At 37.8% G+C, this 18,624-nt stretch overlaps 1 protein-coding gene across 2 annotated transcripts in view; it reads right to left on the reverse strand.

Annotated features, from left to right (window-relative positions):
• The window catches only part of ATP2C1 (ATPase secretory pathway Ca2+ transporting 1), a gene marked incomplete at its 3' end in the record, with an annotated part of 115,537 nt that overhangs the window by 55,440 nt on the left and 41,473 nt on the right, over positions 1-18,624 (reverse strand). For both annotated transcript variants that reach the window (XM_081105474.1, XM_081105473.1), the window contains exons 2-7: positions 16,894-17,004; positions 14,849-14,965; positions 12,381-12,470; positions 10,291-10,326; positions 8,209-8,270; positions 7,543-7,651 (exon numbers count right to left, since the gene is read on the reverse strand). In XM_081105474.1, the coding sequence (XP_080961600.1) occupies positions 7,543-7,651; positions 8,209-8,270; positions 10,291-10,326; positions 12,381-12,470; positions 14,849-14,965; positions 16,894-17,004 (525 nt within the window). The remainder of the gene's footprint in view (positions 1-7,542; positions 7,652-8,208; positions 8,271-10,290; positions 10,327-12,380; positions 12,471-14,848; positions 14,966-16,893; positions 17,005-18,624) is intronic.

Raw genomic sequence — 18,624 nt, forward strand, 5'->3', positions numbered from 1 at the left:
CTACACTAATAAAAGAGAAACATGGTAATTGGCGTATGACCGCTACCCTTTTCATTGGCTAATCAGCAAGATATGCAAATTAACTGTCAGCCAAGATGGCGGCCAGCAGCCAGGCAGCTTGAAACTAACATGAGGCTTGCTTGCCTCAGTGACGGAGGAAACCAACGTTCCCCGCCTGCGGCTGCAGGCCTCTGAGCCTGCAGTTTAAGAAACTCTGTAACAAATACCACCGGGCTTCAGCCAGCAGATTCGCAACATTGTATGCAAAGGCCAGAAACCTACTTTCAGCAGCGGAGGCGGCCTAAGAGCTGGAGCCAAGCCTCAAGGTAAAGCTGGCCCAGAATAAAAAAAAGAAAAAAGAAAAAAAGGAGCGGTTGGGAGCTTCAGTCACCCCCAGCCTGAAAACAGCCCTCAGCCCCTCACCCAGACTGGCCAGGCACCCCAGTGGGGACCCCTACCCTGAAGGGTGTGTGACCAGCGGCAAACAGCCATCATCCCCTCACCCAGGCTGGCCAGGCACCCCAGTGGGGACCCCCACCCTGATCCAGGACACCCTTCAGGGCAAACCAGCCAGCCCCACTCATGCACCAGGCCTCTACCCTATATAGTAAAAGGGTAATATGCCTCCCAGCACCGGGATCAGCGGAGCCATGAGGCCTCCCGGCACCGGGATCAGCGTGACAGGGGGCAGCGCCCAAAGCCCCTGATCGCCCTGTGGCTCTGTGTGTGACAGGGGGCGGGGCCACAACCTCCCTATCCGCCCTGCTCTGTTCGTGACAGGGGAAGGCACCCCAATCCCCTGATCAGCCCTGCTCTGTGCCTGATAGGGGAGAGCTCCCCAACCCCCCCCCCCACGGGCCCTGCTCTGTGTGTGACAGGGTAGCGCCATAACCTCCCCATCAGCCCTGCCCTGAGTGTGAGAGTGGCGGTGCCCCAACCCCCTGATCAGCCCTGCTCTGTGGGTGATAGAAGGCGGTGCCCCACCCACTGATTGGCCCTGCTCTGTGCATGACAGGGTACAGAGCCCCAATCCCCCTGATGGGCCCTGCTCTGTGAGTGACAGGAGGCAGCACCCCAACCCCCTGATTGGCCCTGCTCTGTGCGTGACAGAGTACAGAGCCCCAACCCCCCTGATGGGCCCTGCTCTGTGCGTGACAGGGTACAGAGCCCCAACCCCCCTGATGGGCCCTGCTCTGTGAGTGACAGGGGGCAGTGCCCCAACCCCCTGATCGGCCCTGCTCTGTGTGTGACAGGGGGTGGTGCCGCAACCCCCCAATCGGCCCTACCCTGAGCGTGACTGAGGGTGGCATCACAACCTCCCAATCTCCCTGCTCTGTGCATGACAGGGGGCGGCGCCCCAACTCCCCAATCGGCCCTGCTCTGAGCCCGACCAGGGGCTGCACCTAGGGATTGGGCCTGCCCTCTGCCACCCGGGAGCAGGCCTAAGCCAGCAGGTCGTTATCTCCCGAGGGGTCCCAGACTGCGAGAGGGCACAGGCCGGGCTGAGGGACCCCCCCTCCACCCCCGAGTGCACAAATTTTTGTGCACCGGGCCTCTAGTATATATATAAAAGCCTCAACGACCATCCAACTGTCCAACCAGTAGCTATGACATGCAGTGACCACCAGAATGCAGATGCTCAATGCAGGAGCTGCCGAGCTGCGGTGACTTGGCAGCTGTGGCTCTCGGTGACACACCCAGAACCAGAGAGGAGGGAGCCCAATTCCAGGGTGTGTCACCCGAGAACCGCCCCCTCGCAATGTCAGAGACCTGGTTTAGGCCTGATCCCCGCAGGCCAGGCCGAAGGACCCCACTGGTGCACGAATCCGTACACCGCGCCTCTAGTTCATTTCATAAACACACACATTTTATACTTTAAATCACAGCTGTTTGCAAGTTGGTGTCTCGTAGTAGAAAGAGCACAAACTGTGTCTTTTTCTTTTTCACTTCCTAATTCTAAAGTTCTATTTACTGAATGGCTAAAATAACTTCATAACACAGACTGATTTTCTGAAAACAAGGATTACATTTTGCCTAATTAGCTTCATCAGCAGTATAAGTAAATTTAAAACATCGTAACAGGCTTATAGACTACCAATGTTTGAAGACTCCTTTTTGAAAAATATAGCAAACCAAATCAGAATCTAAGTTTGCCAGAATATCAAGTTTTTCAATGAGTGAATGGAAAATGTATTTTGTAACTCTGATGTTACAAAATGCTATGACACAGCTCCACTAATGGAGTTACCCAACAGAGAGAAAACTTCTTGCTAGTGGTTCTTAATAAGTGTGTGCAAGAATGTGAGCCTGACAGAAAAGGACATAATATCTAACTAAGTGCAGTTTCAGTCCTGCAGTTGGTAGGTAGCCAACGTAGATCTGTGCTCATTCAACTCATTATCTTTGGTTTTTACTTGCCCTGGGAACTATGAAGCAGGAACAACCCTAAAGACACTGAAAAGGACTCACTGAGAGCCAAACTATCCTACATAGTAGATAGATTCATGAGGTAAGAAGGCTCACTATGTAATGCTAACTGGCTTTTCTAAATTTAGACTTCTGAGCTGGCCCCAGAAGAATTTACTACTAGTTAATAACCTTTCTGCTCAGATTTAAATGGTCTAATAATTTAGTGTCATAAAAATGGCTAATACAGGGTGGGACAAAGTAGGTTTACAGTTGTTTATGAGGAAAATAATACAGTAATTAATAAATAGTAATACAACGGTAAGTTCTGTTTTCGTGTGCTCACAACTATAAACCTACATTTGCTCCACTCTATATATAGCTCTCAGCCACATTCGAGGTAAAAGAAGTTTGATACATTTGGATAATCATATAAAAATTATGTTGCTCTTCTTTCTGAAGAAGGCAGTTGTACCCAGTGACTAGATATTAAAGATAGTTTCAAAGAATGATATGAGCCACAAAAGAAGTGTCAATGGAATTAATCATTCAGAATTCCAAGTGAAAGAAAAGCTTGCTACATTTCAATGTTTGAGCTTAGAAATTTACAGCTAAGAGAGGTAAAATATTTTCAACAGACAAAAGAAACCATCTTTTCCATTAACTCTTATAGCGTTTCCTCTTCAAAAGAATTCTTAGTTCAGCCCTAGCCGGTTTGGCTCAGTGAATAGAGCATCAGCCTGCGGACTGAAAGGTCCCAGGTTCGATTCCAGTCAAGGGCATGTCCCTTGGTTGCGGGCACATCCCCAGTAGGAGGTGTGCAGGAGGCAGCTGATAGATGTTTCTCTCTCATCGATGCTTCTAACTCTCTATCCCTCTCCTTTCCTCTCTGTAAAATAACAAAATATATTTTTAAAAGAAGAATTCTTAGTTCAAATATTGATATAGACTTTGCCTGGAACAATATGGAAAAATATGCTGTTTCCAAAAAGGCAAAATGTACTGTAATATAGGTATACATTGTCTATAATACTGCCTCATCTAAAGTCATTGTCTGACTAATCTATTTGCTATCACCAATTAATGGGCCAGGAATGCCTTTTCTCAATTCCTCTAAGTTTTCACTCTCCTGGCTCTAAGGTTCCTAAGCTAATAAGAGCACTTCCACCAACACACAAGAGTTCACTCTGTGGCTATGAAAAACTGACTCTGGCAAAACAACAACAACAACAAAAAAAAACAGAATTCCTCATCCTGTCTAATAAAAGAGAAACATGCAAATTGGCCATACCTCTGCTACACCCACAAGCCATGCCCACCAACCAATCAGAAGCAAACATGCAAATTAACCCAACTAAGATGGTGGCAGCCATGGAACTGGAGCATTGCCCCCAGCAATGGAAGAAGCCAAGCTTCCTGCCTGCCCTGCCGGCCCTGAACTCCACTCAAGGCTACAAAGTTTCAATTATAGAAGAGAAATAAATCCCAGATACCTGCTTCCAGCCACCTAAGCCAGCAGGTGGACATCCCCCGAGGGGTCTCAGACTGCAAGAGGGCACAGTCCGGGCCGAGGGATCCCCCCGCCCCCCACCAAGTGCACAAATTTTTGTGCACCGGGCCTCTAGTGTTACTAATATTAATCTTCTTTTGAAAAGTGTCTATACCCCTGGCTGGTGTGGCTCAGTTGGTTGAGCAAACAAAAGTTTGCCAGTTCAATTCCTGGGCAAGGGCATATGCCTGGGGTTGGGGCTCAATCCCCAGTGGGGTGGCATGCAGGCGTGCTCTCACATCAGTGGTTCTCTCCCTCTCTCCTTCTCCCTTCTTCTTTCTAAAAATCAATAAACTAAAGAAAAGTGTATGCAGCAAGAAGAATGTGTAACAGTGCTCTTAAATATGAGCTGCATAGTAATTTTTTAGAAGTCTCAGCCTGCTATGAAATAAATTGTGTCCCCCTAAAATTCACATTAAAGCTCTAATCTCTAATGGGGAAGTAACTAGGGTTAGATGAGATCATGTGGGTAAGGCCCTCATAATGGGTTTAGTGGCTTTATAAGAAGAGAGATCACTCTCTCTGTCATATGAAGACACAGCAAAAAGGCTGCAAGCCAAGAGAGCCCTCAACAGAAACTGAATTGTCAGACCCTGACTGTGGACTTCCCAGTCCCAGAACAGTAAGAAATAAATGTCTGTTAAAGCCATCCAGTGTATGGTGTTTTATTACAGCAGCCTGAGCAGACTTAAGACACAGCCTATGAAAAGAGAATATCAGATAAAAGTTGTACAGTAGTCAAGTCACTGAACATGATGACCAGATGGTACTTACGGAAGGCCCAGGCAAGATGTATAGTCAAAATCTGAAACACTGAAATTTATGACAGGAACTCTAGAGTTGCAACATGACAATGCTAAAGTGGCAACCCTGGCCTTGGGTCAGGTCCACAAGAAGAGAACTATATATACTCTGTGAGAAATTAATGCTATTCCAAGGCTAACTGAGGAGTTCTCTGTTTCCTTTAAATTCTAGTAGAGTTTATTTCATGAGAAACATCAAATGACCACCTAGCCTTCCAAATATCATCCAAAGATCACCACAGTCAAATTCAGCAGGGGAAAAAAAGGGGAAATATGTAATACTTTTAACCATAAAGAATTATTTTTTAAAAAAATTCAGCAAACAACACTCTAATAAGCCAATTTCATTGCACAGACTTCTGTGTACAGAAGAGAAATCAACTTTATCAGCCTTATAATGTCTGAAGTCAGTACATTTAAATCTAGAAGCAGCAGGAGATTTCCTTAAATCTTTTAGGAAAGTTATCTTAATCTACTTGGAAAGTAGTTGCAAAAGCCTGCTTGTGGTACCAGGTAGTAGGTAAAACAAATAGGGCAGAAAAGTGGTAGAGGGAATCAAAGATGTTCAGCTATATATTATGTAAAACCAGAAAATCCACATAACTTTAGCACTGCCAAGTAAAACATGTGCTGATGAAATGTCTGAAAAGTTAACTAATAGGGAAAATAATAATTACCAATATATTACTTCACCAAACATATCGTTCTAATATTTTTAGCATCAACCTTTAAAGGGTCAAAAATTCCCTCTCTCTGAACTTACATTTGCACATGAACCTGGAGACAATGAGTTCGCAGAACAATTAATTCTAAATTAAATGAAAACCCTAAATAGTGCTTTGAAGTTTCTATGTCATTATATTGTTTAAATTGTTCAAATAATGAGAAACACCCCAAGAAGGTCTGCTTCTGAACTGGAAGAGAAGCACTCCAAAATAAATGACATAAACTTCATGAATTTAAATTAGGGAAAGGAAGACTGTTTATATTAAGTGACAAGCCTACCAAATCTCTAAGGAAGAACAATCCAAGGTCTTATCACAAACTTAATATTAAGAAGGAGAAAAAAAGGGAGTAAAAAGATAGAACAAGAAGAGCTATCAAGGGGAGAAAAATGAAAGTAAAATTAATAACATTCCCAATACTTACTGTATTATCAATTATTTCCATTAATCAATTAAAGCAATCTGACATCTAACAGTAAATTTTAAGTATTTGTAACAAAGGTCTTTATTTCAAAATTAAAGGAAGTTTGTTATTATACTTTTAAAAGCCTATTCTTCAGGCTTTCCATAACCTCTGTATAAGAACACTCATATTTTAGGACATAGTAAGAATCAAAGACTGACAGCTGTGTAGGTGTTAACAAATAGCATGTTAGTTCTAATAGTAGATGATATTGGCATGTTAATGGGCTGTGAGGGCCTTTTAAACTAGCTGCCTAACCACATTTTCCATCCCTTCAATCTATTCTACATGCTATGGCCAGATTAAGGGTAATATAATTTGCCAGCTGCCTATGATCTTTCAAAGATAATTCCTAACCAATACAATCTAAAGTGGGGCTTTTTTTTGTTTTTTGTTTTTTATTAATCCACACCAGAGGATATTTTTCCATTGATTTTAGAGAGAGTGGAAGGGAGGGGGAGAGACAGAGAGAGAGAGAAAAAAAACATCAATGTGAGACACATCAATTGGTTGCTTCCCACAGGAGTCCCGTTTGGGGCTAGGGCCAGGGATGGAGCCTGTAACCAAGGTATGTGCCCTTGACCAGAATCGAACCCAGGACGCTGCAGTCCACAGGCCGAAGCTCTATCCACTGAGCAAAACCAGCTAGGGTTAGAAGTGGAGCTTCATATCTAGTACTGTAACCCCATATTACACACTGGAACACATAACAGTGATCTAAACACTGTTGCTTCATTGTCTTCTCCATCTCTGTCCAGTACTACCTTTCAATTATTACCACTAAAGCCAAGTTGTCTGAGTATTCTCTGATTTCGCTCAAATCAGAAGTAACCACTTCCTTCTCTAAATTTTCATCCTGCATTCTTAGTACTTCTTTTACTCAACAAGTTCTATCTTACTTTATGGTGAATGGCTTGTGTACACAAATACTAGTAGTACACTCACTGATTACAAAAATTCTATCACGTCATCTTTTTGTCTCCCACTACACCTAGCACATAGTTCCATAAAGATCTGCTGATTAAAACAAACAAACAAAAAAAGAAATAAAAAAAGAGAGTTGCTGATTCACTAAATAAACACTCTGGGAAAAATCGATATATTTTATGAGAAAAAAATACATTTATACATGTGACTTTTTAAACTAGAAAATCGAATGTTCAAATCAACTATGTGTTAATCCTTAAAACTGCTAATGTCTATCCTTTAACCTATATCCAAGTATATTCATTTCTCACAAACAGATCACCAAATGCTATGGTCTACATATCTGTGTCTCCCTGCAACATCCCAACTCATATGTTGAAATCCTAATCTCAAAGATGGTATTAGGAAGTGAGATCTTTTGGAAGTGGTACCCTCATGAATAGGATCAGTGTTATAAAAGAGACCCCCCAGAGTTCCCTTCCACCATTTGAGGGCACAGTGAGAAGGCAACAGCTATGCCCTAGAAAAAGGGCCCTCAACAGAATTTGACCATACTAGCACCTTAATCCTGAACTCTCCAGCCTGTGAGAAATAAATTTCTTTTGATAATAAGCAGCCCAGTCTGTGGAATTTTGGAGCAGCCCAAACAGATCAAGACAACAAACTCACCTCAAACAAGCGTAAGTCAGCAGGAACTCTGTCCCCAACAGAAAGGCAAACTGTATCACCTGGAACCAAGTCTCGTGCAAGTGTATGTTCCAATTTTCCTTCACGCACACTGTAACATGAAACAGAAACAACCATGGCTAAAAAGGAAAGCCATGCCACTTTATTTTAAAAGGTGATTCTGGTGGGCTTGCCTGCAGAACAATCATCTGAGTCTGTTTGTGCAGCCCTGCACCAATAACAGTGCTTAGCACATAGTTGTAAACACACACACACACACACACACACACACACAATTATCTGTTGAATATCCACCTCTTAACAATATCAAAATCAAAGCTTGAAAGTATTAATAGTACAACTTGCTATACTGAACAGAGCATGCATTGTTCATGTCAGATTAATGGTCTCCATCTATGTTTAAATAAGTCTGTGGTGGTGGGGTGGAAAACAGAGGCTGGATGGACATGGGCAAAGGCGGCGGAAATGAGGACATCTGTAATAGCGTCAACAATAAAGTTTAAAATAAATAAAGTATGTCTGCAAGTCAAAAAGCCTATGTTTAAAAATAATAATAAACAAGTCTGAGACCACAATGTATCACTGCACTAGTCACATTCAATTTCTATTTTTAAGAGTAGAAACCCATATCAGAGACAAAGATCATACCAATGGCATTCTGGTGGCATAAGTTTTCTCAGTTCTTCAAGAGACTTTTCTGAACGATATTCCTATTTAAAACAAAGAAAGAGGACTTAATATTAAAATATTTATTTATAAAGAAATGTAAATATGTATTTTCCTAAGTACATATTCCATATTAGACTTAAATACTGATCTCAATCATTATTTTAAAATTTCCCAATTCTTATCTTTTCCATTACTTGCAATTATATTCTGCACATAAAAGCTTGTCTCTTATTAAATAATGTTTCAGTGACAAACAATTTTGATTATTAAATATTCCCAATTTTATATTTTAATGTTAGTGTGCAAACCTAAGGTCAAGCTATTTGTAAGAAAATGAAGAAAACTGAATAGTATGTCTAAAAAGTATATAATTGTCAGTTATTAAAAGTTAAGATCATTGAACCTCATAATTAAGATAATTTTACTTTCAGTGTTTAATAACCAAAGAGGTCAATACAATTAACCTCAAGCGACATCTGATTTGGGGATTTAGGTCCATGCTAACTGCAAAGGTTTGTGGAATAAGTTTGCTTGGTTTCAGCCACTGCATTTATTAAAGTGAATAACACACTACCCTTGTGTAAAATTCCACATTGACTATGTTAAAATTGCAATTTGTTCATTTGTTTTTTGAGGATAAGGGCTACTTACCAAAACAACAAGCTACTAGGGTCTTCCATACACAGTGATAAAACTGTAAGAATCTTTCTGAAGAAAGTCACTACATATATCTATAGGACTATTAAAGATGCAAGAGGGTTCCAGTTATTGATCCAGTGGGTTATATCGCCCACATGGCTAAACGATAGCTGCCTTGAATGATGCCTAGCTTGGAATGACCTCTGTAAGACTAAGCAGTTCCACCTGCCCTAGGGCAACTTTTGTCTGTTCTAGGCAAGAGGATTCCCTAGAAACAGGTCCCTGGACAGTTGACTGATAGAGCTCACAAACTTGTTGCAGATAATCTGATTTCAACTGGTTTTTCTACACGGGATTTCTATAAAACTAATAAACTTATTAAATTAGATATTACTATAAGATGACAGTAAATACCCAAGGAATAAATCATAGATGTGAAAATAACCACAATCACTTAAGACTCAAAACAACATGAACTTCAAGATCATGATATATTACATTTCCCTCTCAATCAAAATAATCCTTATAATCTTATTAAACATGCTTTAGAATTTTTAGCTAATGAAACTTGCCAACATTGTTCTCAGAAGGTATCAGCTATTTAAATAAACATAAAACTAAGCCTATGTTTTTACATATGCCTATACTTATCAATAAAAATCCTAAAATTGCCTCCACATTATTCACTTTTTTTTTTTTTAAGTTCCTTTTCATAGCCCAACTGACATGGCTCAGTGTTTGAGCACTGACCTATGAACCAGGAGGTTTTGGTTCAATTACCCATCAGGGCACATGCCTGGGTTTCGGGCTTGATCCCCAGTGTGGGGTGTGCAGGAGGCAGCCAAGCAATGATTCTCTCTGATCGTTAATGTTTCTATCTCTGTCTCCCATTCCCTTCTTCTATGAAATCAATATGTGTGTGTGTGTGTGTGTGTGTGTGTGTGTGTGTGTGTGTGTATATATATATAAAGTTTAAGTTCCTTTTCGTATGTTTTATTTACTGTTTCAATATCTATGCTAAGTAGAGAGTCCGATCAAGATCAGAAAATCCCTTCTATGCAGAAATAAGAAATTTAAACCTTGGTCAACCTTTTTAAAATGGAAGAACATTTTTAAACTTATTGATGGATACATATTTATTACTATGCTTTTTGTTTCCATCTGCTTCAGCTGTCTGTAACACCATCAAATAAAAAACTAGATTTTCTTCATGCCACTACCTAAATCAAAGCAGTCAAGTTAGTCCCACAAATTTCCCAAGAGAGTTGTCTGTTTCTGAAATTATCTCATAAATAAATAACAAATTGTTGTGACAAACATTACCATGACCTAATAACTACAGATTTTTCCTTAAGCTACCTTCATTTTTAAGCAAGTAACTAAAATATCATTTCACGTGGGCAAAATAGGCTAACTACTCACCTGAACAAAGGCAACTGTAACGACGATAAGTATTGCCTAAACAAAACAAAGAAACATCCTTTTAAATCACACGTTATAACTTCAAAAATAACTATTAATTGTATTTTATTTTTCTGACTATTTGCAGAATCAAGATACCAGACACTAAGTATTGAAATGAACTGGGAAAGAAATCACAACTTTACTCTACCCCATGAGGAAAAAACTGATAGTGGCTCGCCTCCCCAAGGGCAGCTTCTCAAACTTTCTGATCTCAGGATCTCTTTTGTTCTAAAAACTGACCAGTTCTTATTTATGTAGGTTATATCTACAGATATTTGTCATATTAAATACTTTTTCAGTTAGTTTTAATTCCTACTTACTAATTCATCTAAAATTAACCTATTACATGTTAACACAGCACATTTTTTTATGAAAATTATATTTCCTCAAAAAAATTTTGTGAGAAAAGTGGTATTTTTCAATTTTTCTATCTTTAATGCCTGCCTTATGAGAATGCTGGACTCTCACATATGCTTCTGCATTCAATTTATTGAACTATGTTGATTAGGCCAAAGTATATAAAGAAACTCTAGCCTCACACATATTGTTGGGTAAAAGAAGAATACTTTAAAAGCTTTGCCAGACTATTGTGCATAGTCTTCTTTGCTACTACAACAAAATTAGACAAATGTTAGCTATGTAAAAGTAATGTGCAATGTAGAATATAAAACAGTATCAATGAACTTTTCATAATCTGTTATATTAAAATCCACTGATCTACCTTGCATTTTGAATTGATCTTTTATCACTAAAAATTCTGTAACATCATGCTCTGGTACTTTACAAAATATTGATTTACTTGGTTATTCAACTCATTCAAATGTTGGCACATTTCATAATAGTTAAAAAAAAATCACACTCACTAAACTCACTACTGATCTCATGGGAATAAAGTCTTAAATATTGGGAAGCTATTTAGCACACAGTAATGTGTAAAAATTTGGCAAAATTCTAATTATCACTTGAAAGTTTGAATTTATATCACTGGCAACAAATTGTCAGTTGTTTTTCTTGAAGTGGAAGGCTCATTTTATTCACTTTCAGAAAAAGTATGTGTTATCCTAATTTTAATACCAGTTTGTCTATCAATCATTCTTTCAAGTAAAAGGCTAGTTCAGCTCACCATAATCACCCTTCCTCAAGATAACCACTATACTTCAATATACAGAAGTTCTTTATGCATACTTGCCATTTCATTACACAGAATATTAAAAAGATATGTATGCAAGTGTCAAGATTTAATAAAATTAATTTTTACTGTTTTATCAAAAACATTCCTAAGAGAAATAATAAAAGAGAACAATGACTATTAGTACAATTTGGTGCCATTATATTGATTTGAGCTAAGGTTCTAACAGTTTTACCCACCATTGCTTTTGTACCACTGACTTAAATATCTACAGTGAACAGACAAATGATGTTTTAGTATTATGAAAAAAGTTGTATATGCTCACTGAAAGGGCCGCAGAGACTCCTGGGAGTCCCCAAACAAGAGTTCAAAAATTGCAGCTCTACATTAATTTCTACTGTGTTCTTATGCATAACACACTTGCTTTATTCAATGGTTTTACTTGCTATAAATTTTAATATTACAGTGAAACAAGAGACAAGAAAAAAAAAAAAGATGAGAAAATTTTCAATGAGAATTAGAATACCCCAGCTGGAAAGAATAAAATTTTACATAGTAAATACAATGTGCATTGTTAAATCATACTCTTAGTTTCACAAACATGAAGCTTTAGTTCACAACTAGTCAAAATGTACTCTCAATTGGAAAGTAAAATAAATTGAAAATGTAACTGGAAAATTATTATAAAATATTTTGTATCTGTGAAATTACCAAATTGTTAAATTCTCACATGTGCCAATCACTAACCCTTGAACATTGTTTGAGATTACTGCAACTAAAAGCAAGTTGGAAACTAATGAAAACAAACCTGAGAAAACACTAAGGCATTTCTCAATTCATTTTCCAAAATAAAAGCCAATCCTAATCTCCATGATTAACTGATAGTTTAAAATATATATATATATTTTTTTTTTCTTACCACAGTGATACTGACAGCATCATCAAACTGATGCATTAAAACACTGATGACTGCAGAAGCCAGAAGCAGCATAATAAGGGGATTTTTAAACTGAAAGTAAAAACAAACAGCAATTCAACAGTTTTGTATGAATAATAGTTGTGTCCGTCACTGCAAAAGCTTGAAAAAAAAACCACAAAAAAAACTACTGAGACATGATTAGAAAATTACGAGTCTACATTTAGTTTACTTTGTATCTCTTCAATTAACAAAAATGTTTACACTTAACTACATTTAAAGTTACCACTTTATAACATCTTTCAGAAAAAAAGAAAAAGAAAATCAATTATTAATATCTAAAACCAATTACCTCCCTGGCTGGTGTGTCTCAGTTGGTGAGAGTGTTGGCCAATACACCAAGAGGTGGCCAGCTGGATTCCAGGTCAGGGTACATACCCAGGTTTTAAGTTCGATCCCTGGTAGGGGCATGTATGGGAAGCAACTTACAGATGCTTCTCTCTCACATCGTTCTCTCTCTCTCTCTCTATCTTCCTATCTCTTTATTCAATAAGAAGCATGTCTTTGGGTGAGAATTAAAAAAACTAATTACCAATTTATTACAGTAAACATGTATTTTACATATTAGCTTTTTTATATGTACATACATATGTTCCTACTGAAGCTAGAATAAGTGGAAAATGATTTTTAAGCTAAAGATTTAAGTTAAACACTGGGTAGAACACCTAAATTATTAGTTTAAAACAGTCCTCAACATTCCTATACCAAGTAAATTAGTGAAGATTACAATTCAGATTACAAAAAGGAAGCAGCCTTTTCCCAAGTTTGCTTTTTCTGATACCCATTCTAGCAGAGCCAGTAGTATATGAAGAAACAAGACCACAGCACCAACCCAAGCAGGCAGCACTTAACATCGGAGCCACCCTAAATTTTTCCAGTGGGACACCCTACTCCTTAAACATCACAACTCTGTTGCCAGAATCTCCTTCACTGATGAGGTGGCGCGAGCTGCTGTCAAAACTTCGAAGTACCAAACTACAAAGAATCTATCCAGCAGAAACCCCCAGCCCTTGGTTACCACAGCTCTGAGGTGAGACGTCACCACCTCCCACTCCCTTTGGGGCTCTATTCCCTAGGACAGTGGTTCCAACCCTGCTTCACATCAGAATCATGTGAAGAACTTCTAACAAATGCCTAGGTTCACACCCCAATTAAATCAGAATCTCTGGGCATAGGGCCCAGGCTTCGGCATTTTTAGAGCACTCCACAAGTGACCTGACTGCATACAGGACTGAAAAATCACTGCTCTAGCAAAATAAAACTACCAGTGCAATGTGGCTCAGGGCTGACAAACCACACACTTGACTGAGTCAGAGTCCCAATTTGAATACAGCTCTTGTCACTTCTGTGTGATTTTTAATCTCATTAAGCCCTAAGTGTTCTTCATCTAATAAAATAGCACCTTATACCAAAGATTGTGGTAAGAATTAACTAAGAATGTATATTAAAGAACTGTGTAAACCATAAAACCCTCTTCAATGTCAGATGTTATCATCACACTGAGGACAAGGCCCATGGTCTTTTTTTATTTCCCTCTAAAAAAGCTGTCATAGTATTAAGGACACCACTTACAGCAGTGGTTATCAACCTTCTGGCCCTTTAAATACAGTTCCTCATGTTGTGACCCAACCATAAAATTATTTTCATTGCTACTTCATAACTGTAATGTTGCTACTGTTATGAATCGTAATGTAAATATCTGATATGCAGGATGGTCTTAGGCGACCCCTGTGAAAGGGTCGTTCGACCGCCAAAGGGGTCGCGACCCACAGGTTGAGAACCCCTGACTTACAGGCTCAACAAATGTTAGGTTTTCCATAAAGGAGTAGAGTCACCTAATGCTTTATGATTGACAAGTGATATTTACTATTAATTATTGTTTGTGCTTAACTACATTATAGTCACTGGTTCATTTCATTCTTACAGCAACCCCATGATGCAGGTTAAAAGACATTAAAAATTGTCTTTACTAAAAAAAAAAATTTGTCTGGCAAACTAACCCTACTAGTGGAAAATTGGCCATAGGATTCTTGTAGCTTTTCACACTAACTTAACTTGTTATCAAGGTAAGAAAAAAATCTTACAATACATTTTTCGGAAAAGATTAAGCTATTGATAAAATGTAATTAAAAACAGCTATCATCTATCGATAGCTTAATACCTCCATTATTATCTCCATTTTATAGACAAGGCTCAGAGGATAATAAAGGTCATACAGATAGTATAAATAAAGGTAAAATATGTACCCAGGTGATCTGAATTCAAATTGTCAAACTTACTTTTACTAATTTTCTAAGATTAAAATTTTTTTCTAAGATGTCCATATTACTTTAAAAAATGTTAGCATTCCTAATATAAAAAGGGTGTAAATTAGACATCTGCAAAGGTAACTACTATTAACAGTATCTCACCTGAGAAATATACTTCTTCCACAGTGGCTCATCTTCACTGATATCAAATTCATTCCAGCCATGGAAGGCTCGTCGATGATTTACTTCACATTTGTTTAGACCATTCTGAAGATCAGCCTATTAGATTTTACATATAAAAGTTATTGAAAATATTAGCAGAGAAAAAAAAAGAAAAATACAAAAGAGTATCTACTGTGTGCCCTGGCCGGTTTGGCTCAGTGGATAGAGCATCAGCCTGAAGATTGAAGGGTCCCAGGTTCGATTTCGACTGAGGGCACATGCCCGGGTTGCGGGCTCCATCTCCAGTGAGGGGTATGCAGGGGGCAGCCCGTCAATGATTCTCTCTCATCATTGATGTTTCTATCTCTCCCTCTCCCTTCCTCTCTGAAATCAATAAAAATAGTTTTAAGAGCATCTACTGTGTGATCACATTTATAGGAACTTCTACAACAGTCAGATCTAATTTATGCTGACAGAAAGCCTATCAGTGATTGCCTGGAGCCAGAGGTATACACTGGGAGGGATTAACTGCAAAGGGACACAGGGGAGGAGTATGGGGAGTGATAAAAATCTTCTATATCTTAATTGTGGTGGTGGTTATTTTTGTCAAAATGCAAACTGTACACTAAATATGGGTATGTTGTAGCTTATGTAAATTATACCTTAATAAAAAAAATTTTAATGTAAGCAACAAGTTGGTGTTTAACAAACAAACAAAAATAGTTTTCGCCCTAGCCAGTTTGGTTAAATGGATAGAGCATCAGCCTGTGAACTGAGTCCTGGGTTCAATTCCAGTCAAGGGCACATACCTAGGTTGCAGGCTTGATCCCTGGCCCTGGTTGGGGTGCATGTGGAAGGCAACCAACCAATATGCCTCTCTCACATTGATGTTTCTCTCTCTCTGTGTCTCTCCCCTCCCTTCCACTCTCTCTAAAAAAAATCAATGGAAAAAAATCCTCTGGTGAGGATTAATAAAAACAGCAACAAAAAAATAGTTTTCTACAGGGAAAAAGAAGAATACAAACCAGCCACTCTTACAGAAAGTAAAATATCACTATATTCTAATTGGCTTTTTTTGCTTTCATTGTTGTTTTTTAGAATTAGTTTCCCAAAAGAACAATCAATGAGCCATAATGACCTTCCGTGTTCTTTAAGCCTATTAAAACCTTGATATTAGTAGTATTAACTTTGCCCTTCGACTATATAATTATTTCAGGCAGAAAATTTTTGGTTCCTAAATTACTCAAAATAATGAAGGTAAGATGAACTGGTTCTTGGGGTATTTTATGTTCTTTGAATACCACCTATATTCTTCAGCCACTGTCTCTCATGATTCATTACAGTAACTATCATTAAAAAATTAAATTACCTGCACCCCTAAAATAGTTCTCTGGCCAAAGTTTATAATACACTCCAGTAACAGAGTCTTGCAAAAGTGAAATATATTTAAAATAAGTGGTTTTAAAACAGAATATAAATACAACAACCAAAAAAGAAAACCGTCAAATAAGGGATAGCCAATATTTTTAATGCAATCACTAAAATATGTGAATTCTTAAGGAAAAATAAAAAATATTCTTTTCTTCATGTTTCATTAGATTGTGCTTTTCAAAATTAGAAAGAGATTAAAGTTTATTAGTTTTTACTTTCCTTTAGAAAACACATTAAAAAAGATTAACTCCTAATTCTACTTAAGTTAGTAATTAAATTGATTATTTTCCTAATCCAACTAATCCTTACATAGTACTAACAGTCCTGGTAATGCTAATGATCTAGAGAGGCACTATCCAAGCAGGTGATCACTAGCCACATGCAGTTATTTAAATTTTAATAAGTAAAAATTAAATAAAATGAAATTCAGTTCCTCCCCTAAACTAGCCACACCAAGTATTCAATAGTCGTGTTTATAATTAGTGACTACTATGTTGGGTAGCACAGAAGAGAGGACTTCTGTCATCACGGAAATTCTACTGGACAGCACTTATCTATAGAGTCTAAGTGACTGACTTTACTAGGTACTCCTTTCCTCCCCACCAAGCACTTACTTGCAGAATACTTGCAACTTCGCTGACTGGTAATTCACTTGCTTTTTTTGATGTCAATACAGGAATCATTGTCTCATTTTCACCATTAGGAATTTTTTGAAAACGTGCAACCTAGAAAATCAAACCAAAGGGAAAATATTTGCAAATACCAAACATTTCTAATGCAGTCTAGAATAAATAAAAATTCAAATGTTGACAGCAACTTATTTCCCAATTAGAACAAAAATTATTAATAATGAGTATCTAGTACTAAGTTAATTTTATACTAACCATGTCCTGATTTTTCCAGAAAGTACATTTTAAAAATTAGTGCCAGCTAGAACACAAAATAATTTTCACATTAAATTTAAAAGATGCTATTTTTACACCAATGTAATGAGTAAAAAGTAAAACAAATATCCTGTCCAGCAGATCCTAATGATTCCCTGTAGTTAGAATCCTCTAAACTCTATGTTTCACACAAGGGACAAGAGACAAAGAAGAGCTAAGCTTTCTTCATTTAATTACTCCCATTGGTCAGTTCATTTCTTAACTATCCAGAAAGGACACCTAGCTACTCGAAGCACCATGACAGCAAGTCAGACTTAAAGTACCACACAAGGGGAAAAACAAAAAGCAAAAGAGACCATACAAGCAGAGGATGCACAAGCTAGTGAAGGGGGTTCAAACGAGCAGAGCAAGTCATAGAGATAATGGTAACCATGATGCCTACATACGCAGCTTCCTAAGTATATATTTGCTCTAATCTAGAATACAGAGTAGTTTTGAAGTTCTACCCATACCACTGTGAAAAAAAATTACTAACAATATTTGTGCACAGGTGTTTTTTTTGGCTTTAGCCTTAGTTTTACTTACAATTTTTTATTTTTTTTATTTTTTGTCAATAGCCTTAGACTACAAAAGTCAAAATTGCTACATAGCAACATTGCTTAGGTTAGTTTTCCCCATGTCCACCCTTCAGCACAGTTGTTATTCATTTGAAATACAGTTAGGTTCATTTGTTTCTGCTTGTATTATTCCATTTGGGATTTTTCCCCAACCTCTCCCCTACCTTTGTTCATTTTATTTGAGCATCTGAAATATTAATTTAGTACTAACAGTCAAAACTACTCAAAACAGGTAAAATCAGACAAGTGTCAAATCCTCTCCATCCTTTCCATCTCTCTGTGTTACCAATCTCATTGTATTTTTAGTATCTTTCCTGTTTCCTTTTACACAAATGCCCAGGTGTGTGTACACGTTCTTATTTCCTCTTGTTAAAGTAATCTGATCTATAAATACCATTTTTCACTTAATATATCCTGGAGATTTATCTACTATTTAAGAAATTAGTTCACATATCTCCTTTATTCTTTTCATAGCTGCATAGTACTCTGTTATGTAGATATACCATGATTTATTCAACTACTCTCCTATATATGAGATTGCAATGTTGCATATGGAGTTTCATTATTGTTGGAGTTGTAACTTAAGGAAAAAATCCAAGAATTGAACCTGATAGCTCAAAAGACAAATACATACATATGGTTTTGGTGGATATTGCCAAAATCTCCAAAAAGGGTGGTACCAATTTATCATATCAGAAACATGTTTCCTCATGGCCTGACCAACAGAATGGATTGTTATACTTTAATTTTTGTCAATCTGATAGCTAAAAAATGGTATCCCAGTGTATTTAAATTTGCATTTCTCTAATTATGAGTCTGAAATCATTTCATATGTTTAGGGGCC

The sequence above is a fragment of the Myotis nattereri genome (assembly GCF_964212035.1).
Source record: "Myotis nattereri genome assembly, chromosome: 14".
Taxonomy (NCBI): Eukaryota; Metazoa; Chordata; class Mammalia; order Chiroptera; family Vespertilionidae; genus Myotis; species Myotis nattereri.